Source organism: Oratosquilla oratoria, chromosome 12 (genome assembly GCF_046742065.1).
Source record: "Oratosquilla oratoria isolate Oo_2021 chromosome 12, ASM4674206v1, whole genome shotgun sequence".
Taxonomy (NCBI): Eukaryota; Metazoa; Arthropoda; class Malacostraca; order Stomatopoda; family Squillidae; genus Oratosquilla; species Oratosquilla oratoria.
In genome coordinates, this window is record NC_134788.1 from 3,862,619 (window position 1) to 3,880,325 (window position 17,707).

The 17,707-nt window shown below is 38.9% G+C and overlaps 1 protein-coding gene across 1 annotated transcript in view; it reads right to left on the bottom strand.

The window, feature by feature from the left end:
- LOC143030916 (polycystin-1-like protein 2) overlaps window positions 1-17,707 on the bottom strand; it is a 292,044-nt gene that overhangs the window by 39,652 nt on the left and 234,685 nt on the right. The window contains exons 21-23 of the mRNA XM_076194168.1: window positions 10,066-10,360; window positions 3,508-3,700; window positions 1,332-1,449 (exon numbers count right to left, since the gene is read on the bottom strand). Coding sequence (XP_076050283.1) covers window positions 1,332-1,449; window positions 3,508-3,700; window positions 10,066-10,360 — 606 coding nt within the window. The remainder of the gene's footprint in view (window positions 1-1,331; window positions 1,450-3,507; window positions 3,701-10,065; window positions 10,361-17,707) is intronic.

Sequence of the window (17,707 nt, forward strand, 5' to 3'; positions counted from 1 at the left end):
CCTATGACAAACAGATTAACAAAATTGTCGGGGAGTCTTACAACTTGCTAAGATCAATAAAAGTGGCATTTGCATACTTGGACGAGGACATGATAAAAAAATATTGGTTACATTGATAAGGCCTAGACTAGAATATGCGGCGACATTGTGGTCACCCAGTACCAAAAAGAATATAAAGAAAATAGAAAGAATCCAGAGAGCAGCAACAAAAATGGCACCTGCACTTGCAAACTTATCATATGAAGAGAGATTGGCTAAACTGGAGTTACCAACGCTGGAGCAAAGAAGAGAGAGAGGTGACCTACTGACCATCTACAGAATCATGAAAGGCACAGAGATACTCGATAGAGAGGACTTACTAAACTGGGACAAGAGAAGCACAAGAGGGCATGGAAAGAAAATCAAGAAACATAGCTACAGAAGAGAACTGAAGAAAAACAGTTTTCCACATATATTGGACACTTGGAACAAACTGGACAATGAAATAGTATGTGCAAAAACCATTCATGAGTTTAAAAGCAAACTAGACACTGCGAGATACAAAGGCGGGACACCATGAGGATAGCTCCCCTTCCTGAAAAATACAACTAGGTAAATACATACATATATATTTGTCGTTGATGGTGTCATCACCACAGCCAGTCTGGGGGCCCACTGCTCAATTAACGTCACGAACTCGCACTATCAGGATGCTATGTCAATGCCCTTTACAGAGGACTTCGTAGCTATACCTTTGGCTCAATTTGTCGGTGGCAGTGTTTGAACTACCGTCACTTCGACCTTCGCCCCAAGTAGCGATGCTCTAACTCATTCAGCCAACAGGAGAGAGAGAGAGAGTGTGTGTGTAATTCACCATGGTCTGGATCATGTGTTGGACTCGTGATCGACAGCTGTTACCATCTCGGATCTCAGATCTCGTAATATGACTGATCTATTGGTGATGTTGTGACCTTATGTACACACACACCCAATTCCCTGCCCACGAGAGTTTCAGTAACACCTTGTAGTGCAGTGATAATGAAATTATTTCAGCCCTGGGCGAGATTCGAACTCGGACCACTGGAGTAGCCATTGAGCAGTGTGTAATTCATCATGGTCTTGGAGCACGTGTTGGACTTGTGATCGACACCTACTACCCTCTGTTAAGAGAGCTCAGAGCTCATATATGACTGATCTAAGGGTAATGCTGTGACCTCACACACATACACCCCCAACTTCCTGCCCACAAGAATTGGAGTAATGACTCGAAGCGCAGCAATACTGATATAATTTCAGCCCTGGGCGGGATTCAAACTCAGGCCACCGTAGTGATGGCCGTAATCACTACTTACAATCATAAAGCCATTCCTCGTTGCGGCTTAGAGGTTGCAACTCATCGTAATCCACATCGTCTACGTCCATATGAATTTTCTTGCAGAGCGTGGCTACAATCACAGAGCGAATCAGCACCTGTAAATTTACAATCATATGAGGGAAATATAATCTTTAACCCCTTCCATACGGTGCTGCACACGTAGGCGTCATGGACTTAGATCTCGGTGGCAGCAGCCAATGCCAGCCGTACGACGTGTCGTAATAATACTCGCATCATAAAATATAGTCACCGCTTATATCGGTCGTTCTCTCTTCACCCGTGAATTTTGATAACCATAGAAAATGCGATTACAAAAGAATTAGAAAGAATGTCATTATGGAGGGCCGACTACAATAAATATAATCAAGACGCCGATATGGCAGCCTCGCGAATACACTCGCTCCCCATGACGCCTACGTGTGCGGCACCGTATGGAAGGGGTTAAAGTTAGTCAAGAACACCAACTACATTATCAGGCTGACTTATTCTCGTTCGTCAAAACGCATGGGTTCGGATCAACACCCTCCATCCCATTTCACCAAAATCCTACACTCCCATCCCAGGAGGTTCTGCCGATGAGCAGCTCACTGGATTCAGCACTCAACTTATCTTCACTTAACCCCTTATGCACACTTGCACTGAACCGAATGATTGGCTTGCTGACTGTTCCGGTCTTCCATGTGTCGTCACACGCCAACCGTGATAAATCTATGGTCCTCAGTGAACATTTCTCCACTGGGTTTTAGAACAAATATACATTTTGCTGTTGGCAGCATGGAGACCTTTGTCAAGTAGAGGCAATAATACAAATGTGAATGTACTGATTGATTAAAGGTTATCTGGTGTCGTACTGCCAAGGTCATAGATGTCGCACGAATGTAGTGAAGACTCTACAAGGGTTATCACACTAGACTTTTTACTCCCGCATCTGACCTCCAACTTCCATTAACCCATTAAACTCTGATGACAAGATTCTTGTCATTTGGTCAAATAAAACAAAAAATCATAAAACACCAAAATGTTTGATCAAACACCAGAAAAATATGACGTCAGTTCTCGCTCGCGCGAGGACTGACGTCATAATTTTCTGGTGTTTGATCAAACATTTTGGTGTTTTATGATTTTTTGTTTTATTTGACCAAATGACAAGAATCTTGTCATCAGAGTTTAATGGGTTAATAACTAGAATATGACTTCGCTTACAGCAATCTAAACTTCTCTAAGAAAATTTCAAGTGTATCTAACATTCGTATAGGTTTACAATCTCTTAGTTCATCATTCGGCTTTGCTATATATGACAGTAAGATAATTTTATATTTGGAGACATGAAAAATAGAATATTGTAACCGAAGTGGTTTTTAACTCAACGAACACTCAACGGTCAGCGCTGGTGAAGCCCATGGAACTCTTCATTGTGATAACCCCTTACAAACAACAGCAAATATCATGGGACACAACAAACCTCTGGTGTAGATGTGTAGTTCTATCTACATTTAACATTTAAGCTACTGGTGTTTAGGAGAGACAAAGTCTGAGTGGTGTCTTTTCTTTACTGTTCTAGTGTTCTCTCTGGTTTATACATACAATGCAACCTCCGAAGTAACCTCGGGGGGGTTGCCAGATTTTATATACATTTACATATTTGCAGTGATACCATATACTGATCGGGTACATATTAATAAAATTGCGTTGGTTGGGCAACAATCACAGGCGCTGCACCTATTTGTCCAAGCAGGTGTTTTGGGCATCTGACCCGAAATGCAGTGAGGCCTATTGTTCGAGTAGGTGGTTTTGGGTGTTGGACCTAAAGTCTGGTCCTTAGGTCATTAGGGACAATAGAATGTCCTTTGGAAGGATCCGAGTCATTGGAGAATATTTCTCAAGTCTTGACTAGGAGACGTTGGAGTACTTCTCACTCCATATGCATGTGTTCACATGTGTGCACACTGGACATTGGAGGGATTGTAACACTGTCCACATGTGGTCCATAACCCTGACTTCACAAATTATTTCATTAACAGTCAGGTTTTCCTTCATATGAATGAAATCACCTGGCAGTAGGAAGGAGGAAAAAGGGTGCCTGCCATATGTCATCTCAGGCTTTCTGATGGACAGAGGTAAGCATAGGGCAAAAGCAGAGCTTGCTAACTTACCATTATGGTTTCAATGACAAGCAGGGAGAATGCGAAGGTGATGATGAAGGACGAGATCCATTTCGACATCTTTTGTGCCCCGAAGGTAATCCCGTACATCCACACGAAGATGAAGCTGAGCAAGATCGTAACAATAACCAGCACCCATGCCAAAATGAGACACCACCAAGGCAGTAGGAGCATTCGACGCTGCCTGAAGATGTAGAGTATTTCATGGGTTAATCATCCTGTGCCTGTATTAGAAAGAACACACGAACACAAATGCGCATGCTTGCAGAAAACACACAAATCAGAAGGATAATAGATGATGATGAAGAGGGCTAATTGTTACAAAAATATCTAAACAGAATTTTTAGTCTGGGCTAGGCGTGGAGAACGATTTCCAGTGACAAGCAACGCAAAGTATTGAGAAGGGGCAAAAGTAGGATGTCATCAATGATTTACTCTAGTGGAAATAAGATAATTATAACAAAAAATGAGAATGACCTAGTGTGTTGTTCACAAATCCCTTGTCTCCCGGTATGTCCATGAACAAGCTTTTTAGTGCTTTATAAAAAGTGCTGACAAACATAAAAAGGGTTGGGGCTCACTTTATGAAGGAAGTGATCATGAACAAATTGAGCCCCCGTCACACATACATGACTCAAATGAGTTCATTTGAGTAGAAACAACTTAGGTTACGATCTTTTATTTTTCGAATTTGTGATGGGGGCTTTATATAGATCCTGATTCATCCCAGATTAGAATATCAAACAGTGATGTGGGGCATTCATAAAAGGATATAAATGTGATCAAAAGAATATATAGAACAACCAAATGCTCCACAGCTAAACATGGAGACTGTTGAAGGTAGAAATAAATTATTAAATGTATTTTGTTCTTGGTAGAATCAAAACTAGACGAGCATACTATCCTCCAAGTAACAGATAAGATTTACACATTTTGAAGAAAAAGAAAGAAAAGAAAAAGTAAAGGAGGGGTAGTAACAGTAGAAATGACATAGATACGGATAACGTGGAACTGGAATATGATAGAGCTGAGGTGTAAGTCTGATAGATGGAAAAGTGCCATGATTTCTGAGTACAGAAAGGAAAGGGCATGATTAAGAGGGAAGGTCTATTTGGTATGGGAGTGACAAGAAGTAATGGGAAAAATTGAAAAGACAAAATACACGAAGGATGTAAAAAAAGAAAAAGAAAAAAAAAAAAATTCTGTACAAATGTATCAAGTTTTGGAATATCTTGAAAACGAAATTAGTTGAATAAAAGTACAAATTCAATGAAAGCTAAATTTAACAGGTGAAACAAAAGAAATGGGGCTTTAAGAGTGCACTTATTTTTCTGTATAGTTGGGAGAAAAATGAGTGGTACTTAAGAGACAAAAATTCGAACTGGGAAGATGTGAAGAGTGGCATCCCGCAAGGCTCTGTATTGGCTCCTTTGATGTTTGCCATATATATAAATGATATGGATGAGGGAATAAATTGTTACATGAACTTCTTTGCTGACAATGCCAAATTACTCAAGAGAGTAGGAACAGAAGAAGATTGCAGATTGCTACAAGAAGACCTCGACAAAATATGGGAATGGAGTCAGAGATGTGAGATGAACTTCAACATTAAGAAATGTAACATAATGGAATTTGAAAAAAAAAAAAAAAAAAAAAAATAAATAATAATAATAATAATAATAATATCGGGTCAATATAAAATTGGAAACAAGGAAGTCAAAAAAGTCGATTCGGAAAGGGACCCAGGAGTGATCATCTCAAGTGACTTGACACCTGATAAACATGTCAATAAATTATTTGGAGAGACTTTTAACTTATTAACCCCTTCCATACGGTGCCGCACACGTAGGCGTCATGGACTTAGATCTCGGTGGCAGCAGCCAATGCCAGCCGTACGACGTGTCGTAATAATACTCGCATCATAAAATATAGTCACCGCTTATATCGATCGTTCTCTCTTCACCCGTGAATTTTGATAACCATAGAAAATGCGATTACAAAAGAATTAGAAAGAATGTCATTATGGAGGGGCGACTAAAATAAATATAATCAAGACGCCGATATGGCAGCCTCGCGAATACACTCGCTCCCCATGACGCCTACGTGTGCGGCACCGTATGGAAGGGGTTAAGATCAATGAAAGTGGCCTTCGACTACATGGATGAAGAAATGGTAGAGAAAATAGTGCTTACACTAATAAGACCAAAACTAGAGTATGTTGCAACACTATGGGTACCTAGCACAAAAAAGAACAAAAGAATATTAGAAAGAATCCAAAGAGCAGCGACAAAAATGACACCTACACTATCAAATTTGACATACAAAGATTGGAGAAATTACATCTATCAACACTGGAACAGAGAAGAGATAGAGGTGATTTATTGACCATTTACAGAATTATGAAAGGGATGGAAATTCTTGTTAGAGACAACTTATTAAAATGGGACAGAAGAGAAACACAAGGACACGAAAAGAAGCTAAAGAAAGACAGTTACAGAAGAGATCTGAAAAAGAATAGCTTCCCGCATAGAGTGATTGATGTCTGGAACAAACTAAACGGAGAAACAGTGAGTGCCAAAACTATACACAATTTTAAGAATAAACTGGTTGCGGAGAGATATGAAAACGGGTCACTACGAGCATAGCTCTCGCCCTGTAAAATACAACTAGGTAAATACACGATATGGATGAAGGAATTGAAATATAAACTTCTTTGCAGATAATGCAAAACTATTGAAGAGAGTGAGTAATGAAGAAGATTGCAAATTTTTTCAGGAAGACCTGGACAAAGTCTGGAACTGGAGTAAAAAGAACAAAGTGAATTTCAACATTAAAAAATGTAGTATACAGTGAGTCCTCCTTATACAGTCATTCTTTATCCGGTAAATTCACAGTTACAGTATTGGATAATTACTACCCCTGATTCTATTTACGGTAAGAAAAATTCACAGATATGGTATCCACTAGATATTTTGAAGAGGAAAGAGCAGGGAGAAGGTACATCTGCCATATCCTATTATTACATGTAATAATGGGTTTGGTATACGGTAATTTCAATTTGTGGTAAGGTTTTCAGGAACGCATATGTACCGTATAACGAGGACTTACTGTAATGGAATTTGGAAAAAGCAAAAATAGAATATCCGGTCAATACAAAATTGGAACAAAAGTGGTTACCAAAGTAAACTCAGAAAGAGACCTAGGAGTAATCATTTCAAATGACATGACACCAGAGTGACCAGACAAACATGTAAACAAAATAGTTGATGTTGTTGTTGTCGTTCCCTACACTGTCTGTCCGAGCAGTCCCGTCTCCCCAAGGAAGGCCACAGCCGAAACTGGGTTTTCCCACAAATCCTTTATAGAGTGTATGTTGTGTTGTTTGCGTGCATGATTGTGTATAATGCAGTCTTCCATTATGTGTTGTATGGTATGGGGTGAAGTGTTACATCCTGGGCAGCTGTTTACAACACGGTCGTCCAGCCTCTTCTGGTAGCTTAGAAGTGCTGGGTGGTGACCGCATCGCAGTCTGGCCAAGTGGACTCTGTCCTTTCGTGGGAGAGAGGATTCAGAAGGGTGGATATCAGGGGGTCTGGCATGCAGCAGTGTGTTGTCTTTCAGTGTGTTAATGGAGCGGTGAGTGATATGATTATGAATATGTTTCCGGAGGCTGGTATTTGGTGGTTGTGGAGGAAGAGAAGAGAGTATCTGTGCATAATAAAGGTCTTTGGGTGTAGTTTTAATGTTTCTTGGTGTGTGTGGGTGTTCTGCTATGTAGTGTAGCGGGTGTGATGTGTTTGTGGTGGCTGCAGCAAGTGTTTGTGTGCCTCTCATGTCGAGGTGGTCCTTGACTTTGAGGACTTTTGTTTCATGGTGTAAATGGTCTGTAGGTGTTGTATTTGTGCAGCCTGTAATTGTTTTTAGGGCTTTGTTTTGTATGATTTGAAGGGTGTTGTGGTGTGTCTCACTGAGATTAGGAGCCCATGCAGGACTCGCATAATTCATCACTGAGCGTATGCATTGTTTATATATTGTTATATTAGTTTCTTTGTTTTGTCCAAATGTTGTTCCAGTGATTGACTTAAGTGCGTTAAGTCTAGGTGTGCATTTGTTTTTTATGTTTGTGAGGTGTTGTTTGAAAGACATGGATGTATCAATGAAAGTGGCCTTTGACTACATGAACAAGGAAATGGTGAAGAAAATACTAGTTACACTGATAAGACCAAAATTAAGAGTATGCAGTGTCACTATGGACACCCAGTACAAAAAACATAGAAAGAATTCAAAGAGCACTAACAAAGATGGCACAAACACTTAACATGTTGATGTACAACGATTAGACAAACTAAACTTATTAACTCTGGAGCAAAGAAGAGAACGAGACAATTTGATAACCATCTATAGAATTATGAAAGGAATGGAAGTCCTTGACAGGGATGATCTACTTAAATGGGACAGAAGAAACTTGAAGGAGAGTTACAGAGGAGATCTGAAAAAGAACAACTTTCCACACAGAGTAATAGATACATGGAATAAATTGAAAGAGAAAACAGTGAGTGCTAAAACTATGCATGACTTTAAGAAAGAACTGGATGCAGAAAGATACAACTGTGGGTCTCTACGAGCAGAGCTCTTCTCCTACAAAATACAACTAGGTAAATACACACACACTCAGGCAGCTCAGGCAGAAATAACGAGTTTCCAACTGGATTTCACATAAGATATTTTTTTCAGAAAAGCAAGGAGTGGAGAGAGAGAGAGAGAAACAGGTTTAGCAGGTATAAATTTAGAAGTGAGGGAAGTGCTCAATCTCTTGGGATCATAGGATGTATTTACCTAGTTGTGTTATATGGGAAGGGAGCTATGCTCATGGTGACCAGTCTTTATATCTCTCAGCAACAAGTTTTTTCTTAAAATCTTGAATAGTACTTGCACACACTGTTTCTTTGTCTAATTCGTTCCAAGTATCTATCACTCTGTGTGGGAAGCTGTTTTTTTTTTTAGATCTTTTCTGTAATTATCTTTTTTTAGTTTCTTTTCGTGTCCTTGTTTTTCCATTGTTCCATTTCACTAAATCATTCTTATCTAAGATTTCCATTCCTTTCATTATTCTATAGATAGTAAGTTTCCTCTTTCCCTTCTTTGTTCCAGAGTTGGTGATTCTAATATGACAAAATCTTCAGGATCTGAACCCATTACAAAAGCATAGAGGAGAAAGACTTGGGAGTGTTGATAAAAAACAACCTGTCACCTGACAGGCATATCAGCAGGACTGTGGGAGAGACATAAGGACTACTGCAGAAGATTAAAGTGGCGATCCACTATATGGATGAAAGGATGACAATAAAATTCATCTAAACCCTGATACGTCCAAGACTGGAATATGCATCACTAGTATGGTCCCCACATATGATGAAGGATATACGCAAGATCGAGAGAATACTAAGGGTAGCAACCAAACTGGTCCCCAGACTGGCAGATAAATCATATGAGAAATGACTAAAAGTATTGGGTCTGCCAACTTTGAAAGATCGAAGAGAAAGAGGTGATACGATTACAGATGGGAGGGCTTTAAGAGGTCATGGGAGTAGATTAAGAAAGATCACATGTCCAAAGGATGTGAAGAAACACAGTTTTCTATAGAGATGCATAAATATATGGAATAGCTTAGAAGGTGATATAGCCAAAGCTCAAACAATACATGAGATCAAATCTAAATATGATCAAGTCAAAACCATACATGAGTTTGAGTCTAGGTATATTAGAAAATTAGAGAATAGGATACGGGATCCAATGAGTGTTGCTCCTTTTCTGTAGACTACAATTAAATAAATACACACACAGTCTCTGAATCATATGTTCCAAAATCATGCCAAATTTAAAATTAGTATTCATTATTCATAAGAGGGAGGGTGGAGTGGGTGGAAATGATTTTATGCCTTTTTCTTTTTTAAGAAGGAAATAGGCAATAAACTTAGTAACCATGTAGTAAGCGCTGAAACTATCAGTTGTTTTAAAAAATGATAAGACAACTTTATGGATGAGGACGACAGGTGGTGATGGATACGGAGCTCCCTAGTGTAGGCCTTATGGTCTCTTGCTGTCTCCTTTATTCTTATGTTCTTATGTACCTCCCTTGTAAGGGGGAAAAAGCCTTGGTATATGTATGTATGTATGTATTCATTTCTTTTGGTAAAAGGGGATATACAACCAGATATTAAGACTAAAGATTATCAGATCTCTTTCTCTGCCCAAGTAGCACCTGTAGATGAACTAGAATGGTTGTCTATTTTCATAAACAGTTAAAATCTCAAGTTATATGCATTTCATAATTAATTTTTATGCGTATCAATGGTTCACTGCCCTACCCTCTCGAAAAAAGTCACTTAAATTATGAAACCTGTACTTCTTAATACTAAAGACTCACAGGGGGATATGATAAAATATTAAATTAACCTAGCTGTTTAAGCCCTATGGAGTTTATTCTTTCTTAAAAAAATAGGCTTTCTTACTATCTTTTCCATTCTACTCAAAATCACATTCTCGTACCTGTTATTTTGACGTATTTTCTTTCTCTTCTCTAGTTCTCTGCTCTTTTTTTCCTTTACTTCATTTTCCATTTTATTTCCTTTCATATCCTTGAGGATGTTGTTCATATCATAGGCATCCTTAGACATAAAAGTTGTATTTCCATTATTCTTGACTATGATCAGTTTTTGTGTGTCTTCAGGTTCCCTGCTGTCCCTGTAGTCGTCATCATCATCACCGGCGTCATTCAGATCACCACCAGATTTCAAAGGAAGACTTGAGAGTAGGCGCTGTGCATCACGGGAACTCTGCAGAACTTCAGAAAGGTTGTTTCACCACATGTAGCTTTAATCCCCTCAACAATGGACACAGCATTTGTGCAGGACACACATACACACATATGGAAAGACAAAGGGAAGAAGAACAGTAAAAATGGTAGGAAGTGATGAAGATATCATAGAGAAGCGTTTGGTGGATGTATTAGATAAAATAAAATTTCAGGGTCGAAAGAGGAACACACTACATCAAGAATAAAAAGAGGAAGGCATAAATGACTGAAAGAGACAACATAATCATGAAAGTGACTTTGCCATGCAAGAAGAGACAGAGGAAGCATTTAGGTCAGGTAAAAATGAAAAGGGAAGGTTAAGGCAATTAAAAGCCACAATCCACAGTGAATGAAATAATGAATGTGGTGAAAATGAGAAAAAAGACATTTTTCTGGGGAGTTTTATGCAAGAAACTGAAACAATGGTATCGAATGAGAGTAAATGGAAATTGATAAAAAATAAACAAAAGAGAAATTAAATGGCACACTTTAATATAGACTGTTAAAGGTAAAAATTAATGATTACTTGAAGGTAAATCAACCATGTATTTTATTCCTGGTAGAAATAAAACTAGATGTGTATACTAATACCTAAGTGACAGACAAAACATACAGGTTTAGAAGAAGAAAAAAGTAGAAGATGGGTAGCAACAGTAGAAATAACATAAATATACATAATGTGGAACTTAAGATAGTAGGGCTGAGATGTAAGTCTGGTAGATAGATATGATTATACAAGATGAGGAACGTATACCAGGAGGTGCGTAACTGCTACCAAAGCTGTTATCTTTGCACTGTGCACGTGGAATGGTGGGGCAGGTAACAGTCACTGTTAGGAATCAGAGAGAAATGAGGGATTCGAGCCTACAACTAAACAAATACAAGACCAGCACACATCCGATTACACCAACAGTGCACTATATAGCTATGCACAGTGACAATATAATGATGGGCAACTTTTATTGCAAAGGTGAATTGTAAGGAGTTAAGCAAGCAGAAAAAGATGATAGTACATTGTTAGATATAGTTATGAACAATGTAATGCCTCAGTGGGCCAAAGAAATGACAGCATTTAGAGTTGACGATGCACCTATGAAACTGAATTGACTGCTATCAAAGAACCTGATGTAATTTCTCTCCAGTACCTATAACCCATAGAAAACGTATTGATGTAGCAAAGATAAACATCAAAGAAGTGGGGATACGGAAGGATCCCTGACAAGCATGAAAGCTAAATTAAGTAAGAAATGGGCGTCATGTACAGTAGAAGCCCGATTTAACGAACAAATTCAGCCAAGGTCCAGTCTGCTAAATTTAATTTTCCGCTAAATTGGAGGTCGTTTTCGACCCCTATTTAGCGGAATTTTCCGCTAGCTTGAGCTTATTTCTGCTAACTCTGGTTCGGTATTTGACTCCCTACATAGCAGAATTTTCTGCTATATTGATTGATTTATGGAATTTTTGGCTCGAAGGCCAAGCGCCGGAGCTGGTAGGCCATTCAGCGCATATTTATCTTATATAGATAAAAATTCAAGTAAAACAGTTAAAACTATAAACATTCACAAAAACACGTCACAACAACATACACTCACAAGCATTCATATACACAATTTTAAATTTCATAAAATAAATTTATGTCTTTTAAAAATTTTAAAACATTCTTCACATGAGCACCTCCCCTAAAATTTGTTTAAAAGATAAATTTGTTAAAAAATTTGCCCTGCGCTTATTAGAGAATGCAGGGCACTGAATTAAAATGTGTCTTATTGTAAAAACTACTTGGCAAGTGGGACATTGGGGGGCCAGCCTTTCTGCTCCACTTGCCATAAAAAATTTGAGTAATGTAGGAATGGCCAATTCTCAATCTTGTCAAAACAATACTTGACCTTCTGTCCAAAGGAGGCCACTTCCGAGGGTTCACCAAGGGGTGAATCTCTTTTAACTTATAACTACCATCCAGCCTTGTCCATTGTTCTTGCCATTTCTCCATTGTATAACAATGGATCACTTGTTTTAAGTCCGTATGTGGGACTTTTTGGTCTGTTATATGGCTGATTCTAGTGGCGGCTTTGGCTGCAGCATCAGCCTGTTCATTTCCAGTGATACCCACATGGGACGGCACCCAGCAAAAGTTTACTTTTATCTTCTTTCTGTTAATGAGAATCAACCAGTCCTGTATTTCTTGGACTAAAAAATGACGAGGTAATAATGTGTTTAGAGAGGATAGAATACTCATAGAATCTGTAAAAATAACAACATTCTTATTACATGGAATAGAATAAAAAACAAATTTGAGGGCGTTGCTGACTGCCAGCAGTTCAGCAGTAAAAACAGAGCTAAAATGAGGCAACTTTCTCTTTAAAACTGTGCTATCAGATACAACAGCACAACCAACACCATCTTGGGATTTTGATCCATCTGTATAAATAAAAATTGCATCAGCATGTACTGATAAATGTTCTAAAAATTCACTTTTTAGCTCTACAGCAGTTCTATTTTTCTTCTTTTTAAGCGGACATATTTCAGTGGGGCATCAGTTCCAAGGAGGGAATTTGGGAGGCGTGATCTCAGCAATTGTATTAGGAACAAGTCCTACCTTCTCTGTCCCAACTTCACATCTCACTTCTAAAGGTTTCGGCAGAGTACTTTTCCTTGGAGCTCTGTCTACCAGCTGCTTTACATATTTGAAGTTTGGATTCTGTTTTGATGTCAAGACACGAGATATATATCTAAGGCTTAATTCCTCCCTGCGAATATAGAGGGGAGGAACTCCTGCGTCCACATACAAGCTATCCACTGGAGATGTTCTATAGGCTCCCGAACAGATCTGTTGTTGTTGTTGTTGTTGTCGTTCCCTAGACTGTCTGTCCGAGCAGTCCCGTCTCCCCAAGGAAGGCCACAGCCGAAACTGGGTTTTCCCACAAATCCTTTATAGAGTGTATGTTGTGTTGTTTGCGTGCATGATTGTGTATAATGCAGTCTTCCATTATGTGTTGTATGGTATGGGGTGAAGTGTTACATCCTGGGCAGCTGTTTACAACACGGTCGTCCAGCCTCTTCTGGTAGCTTAGCAGTGCTGGGTGGTGACCGCATCGCAGTCTGGCCAAGTGGACTCTGTCCTTTCGTGGGAGAGAGGATTCAGAAGGGTGGATATCAGGGGGTCTGGCATGCAGCAGTGTGTTGTCTTTCAGTGTGTTAATGGAGCGGTGAGTGATATGATTATGAATATGTTTCCGGAGGCTGGTATTTGGTGGTTGTGGAGGAAGAGAAGAGAGTATCTGTGCGTAATAAAGGTCTTTGGGTGTAGTTTTAATGTTTCTTGGTGTGTGTGGGTGTTCTGCTATGTAGTGTAGCGGGTGTGATGTGTTTGTGGTGGCTGCAGCAAGTGTTTGTGTGCCTCTCATTTCGAGGTGGTCCTTGACTTTGAGGACTTTTGTTTCATGGTGTAAATGGTCTGTAGGTGATGTATTTGTGCAGCCTGTAATTGTTTTTAAAGCTTTGTTTTGTATGATTTGAAGGGTGTTGTGGTGTGTCTCACTGAGATTAGGAGCCCATGCAGGACTCGCATAATTCATCACTGAGCGTATGCATTGTTTATATATTGTTATATTAGTTTCTTTGTTTTGTCCAAATGTTGTTCCAGTGATTGACTTAAGTGCGTTAAGTCTAGGTGTGCATTTGTTTTTTATGTTTGTGAGGTGTTGTTTGAAAGACATGGATGTATCGTATGTTACACCAAGAATTTTCGGTGTGTTTGTGTGTGGTATTAGAGTGTTGTTGATGTAGAGATGAGGTATGTATTTGTGTTCTTTTGTCCAGTTGGTGAGAAGTGTGGCTGTAGATTTGGTTGGAGCTATTTTGAGTCTGTTTGTGATGAACCATGTGTTGAGTGTGTCAAGGTAAGGCTGGATTATTTCTGCAGCTTTGTCTGTGTTACGATGTGTGCATGTGATTGTTATGTCGTCTGCGTAGAAAGAGATTTGTATTTCTGAGGTGTCTGGCGTGGGTAAGTCATGCATGTATAGATTAAATAATGTGGGGGATAGAACTGAGCCCTGTGGTACTCCGTTCTTAATGTTTCTGATGTGCGATGATTGGCCATTATATGACACATGAGCATTCCTGCCTGCCAGATAATTGGCCAGCCATCTTTTGGTGTTATTGTGCATGTCTGTGTTATATATTTTATTTGTTAGGTTGTGGCGGGGGATAGCATCAAAAGCTTTACTAATGTCCAATGTTATAAGAAGTGTTCTGTGGTGGGGCCTATCTGAATTGATGACATCTAAAATTCTTTGTTTGAGGTTTGTCAGAAGAGTGTTTGTGGAGTGTAGTGGCCTAAAACCGTGTTGTGAGTCAGCAAGGGGAATATATGGTGTGACAAGTTTAAGTATTAGGCGTTCAATGACTTTAGAGGGGGTGCAGAGAAGTGTGATTGGGCGGTGCGATGTTGGGATTGTTGGGTCTTTGTTCGGTTTTGGAATGGTGATTATTTTACCATGCTTCCAGATGTCGGGTATAGTGTTGTGTGAATAGCTGTAGTTTGCAATGTTTGTGAGTGCGTGTATACCTTGTGGTCCAATGTGTTTTAGGTGGATGTTTCTTATGTTATCAGGGCCACAGGCAGATGAGTGCTTGAGATTATGCATTATGAGTTTTGTCTGACTGTCTATGAAGGGTGTATAGTCTGAGTCTGTGGGGAAGTCTTTCTTACGTCGAATGGTGCGTCGGTCGTCAGGGTGAGATGTAAGATGGCTCGTCTGTGCAAAATGACGTATGAGTGCGTTTGCTTGTTGTCTGTTTGAGGGTAGATTATCTGTTGTTGTGATTATTGCTGCGTGAGAGCGTGTAGTGTTAGTGTTGGATAGTGTGATGCTGTTGAGTGTTTTGTACAATTTGCTGGTGTTTGTTTTATGATCAAGTGTATTGATAAAGTTTTGCCAATTTTGTGTTTTTTGTTCATGTATTTTATTGGTAATCACAGTGTTTAGTGTTTGTATTTGGTCTGCTATGTTTTGAGGGATAGGTGTGGGGGTATCGTGTTTAAGTGTGTCACGTTGTCTGATGAGGCCTTGGATTTCTGGTGTGAAGTTGGGGTTGTGTGATTTTCTGTTGCCTCTAGGGATGTATCTCTTGTCTGCGTTTTGTATGATTGTATTAAAAGCGTGCACAGCATTGTTTATGTCGTGGGACCACCCCCCAACCCCAAGAGTTGGGGGCCAATCAGCAGCAACCACCCCTGGCCATCAGCTCTACGCAGATGGCACCGATCCCCAAGGAGGAGCTACGCCTACCTGGGGGAGTACCGAACAGATCTGTAAAGCCATATTGTGGACTATATCAAGCTTCTTTAATGAACTTTTACATGCCGATCCATAAATTTGACATCCGTAATCCATTTTGCTAAGTCACAATGTTTGGTAAAGCATTATTAAAGTTATACAATCTGCTCCCCAGTTGAAACGAGACACTACTTTTAGTATATTAAGTCGCTGTTTAACAGTGTATACAAGCTTGTTTATGTGATTTGTGAATGTGAACCTTTTGTCCAAAACCAGACCCAAGTATTTTACTTGATCTTCATATGGTAATATGACACCCTCTAAGAATAGTGTTGGTATTTCTTCCTTGCGTCTTAGTCTGGAAAACCTTATGGCTTTGGTTTTTTCAGCAGAGAATCTGAAGCCCCTGCAATTAGCCCATGCTGTTGCTAAGTTAATAACCTCTTGAATCTTTTGGCCTGTTTCTAATACTGTCGATTTGCTGCACACAATAGCGAAGTCATCAGCATAGGCCAACCCATGAACTCCTGTGGGAACTTGTTCTAATAAACTATTAATGGTTATGCTGAAGAATGTAGGACTCAGAACACTTCCTTGGGGAATCCCTTCCTCTTGAAGATATGCACAAGAGAAAGAAGAGCCCACTCTGACTTTTAGATAATGGTCAGACAAGAAGTCCTTTAAACAATTGAATATATTACCCCCAATACCCCACTCTGCAACTTGCTTCAGAATGCCTCCCCGCCAGGTAGTATCGTAGGCATTTTTCAACTCAAAAAACACAGCAATGCTCGAGTTCTGAATTACGAAGGCATTCTGAATCTCACGAGTGATAAAAAGTAAGGGGTCCAGAGTGCACTTATTTCTTCTAAATCCAAACTGTCTGTTAGATAGGAGATTTTTACAAAGGATTACAAAGGCGGAGCATGCCGACAGGAGACCTTTTGATCCATATCTAGGTCGGATGCGAAAAAAAAAATCATATTAATAATAAAATAATAAATAAAAACTATGATAATGTAAATAACAAATAAAATACATAAATAAATGCATAGGTATAGTTAAATAATAAACAAACAGGTAAGTAGTAAATAATAATAAATTGACATATAACTAATAATAAATAAAAATCAGACAGACAAATGATAACAAAACAAAAACAAATAATATAAGATAAATTATAATCATTACAGCATCTTACTTAGGTATTTATCTAAATGATTCTTAAAGCTTCGAACTGAACTACATTGCACTACCTGTGCAGGAAGTTTATTCCATTCATTAACTACACGGTTGGCAAAGTTGTTTCTACCTACTTCCAAATTGAATCTATTTCCGGAGAGTTTAAGACCATTGTTTCTTGTCTGATTCTCATTCAATGTAAAAATTTGGTCACTTTTGATGTTGTCAATTCCCTTTAGAATTTTAAAGACCTGTATCAAGTCACCTCTGAGTCTACGCTTTTTTAGGGAAAACAGATTCATATGTTTTAGTCGATTTTCGTATGAATTATTTTTGATATTTGGAATCAGTTTTGTGGCTCGCCGTTGTACTCTTTCCAATCTGTCAATGTCTTTAATGAGATTCGGTGACCATACGGAAACAGCATATTCCAAATGTGGACGAAGTAACGATTTATATAGCTTGTTAATGAGTGATGGACTTTTGAAATCAAAAGATTGCGCAATCAGTCCTAGAATCTTATTTGCTTTCTCAGAGGCTGAAATACACTGCTTGGATGATTTGAGGTCGTTACTGATAATTACGCCGAGATCTTTTTCACTATCCACTTTTGTTAACGAATTTCCAAATAACTTGTAATCGTACTTACTGTTATTTTTACCTATGTGCATTACCTTGCATTTACTTGTGTTAAATTTCATTAGCCACTTTTCAGACCATTGCTGTAATTTATCTAAATCTTCTTGAATATCTAATTGGTTTGAGTGATCATTTGCCACTCCGCACAGTTTTGTAATTTTTAGATTCCAAAAACCAAACTAAACGCATATTAACCATTCTTTCATAGATCTTACAAATGCAGCTAGTGAGA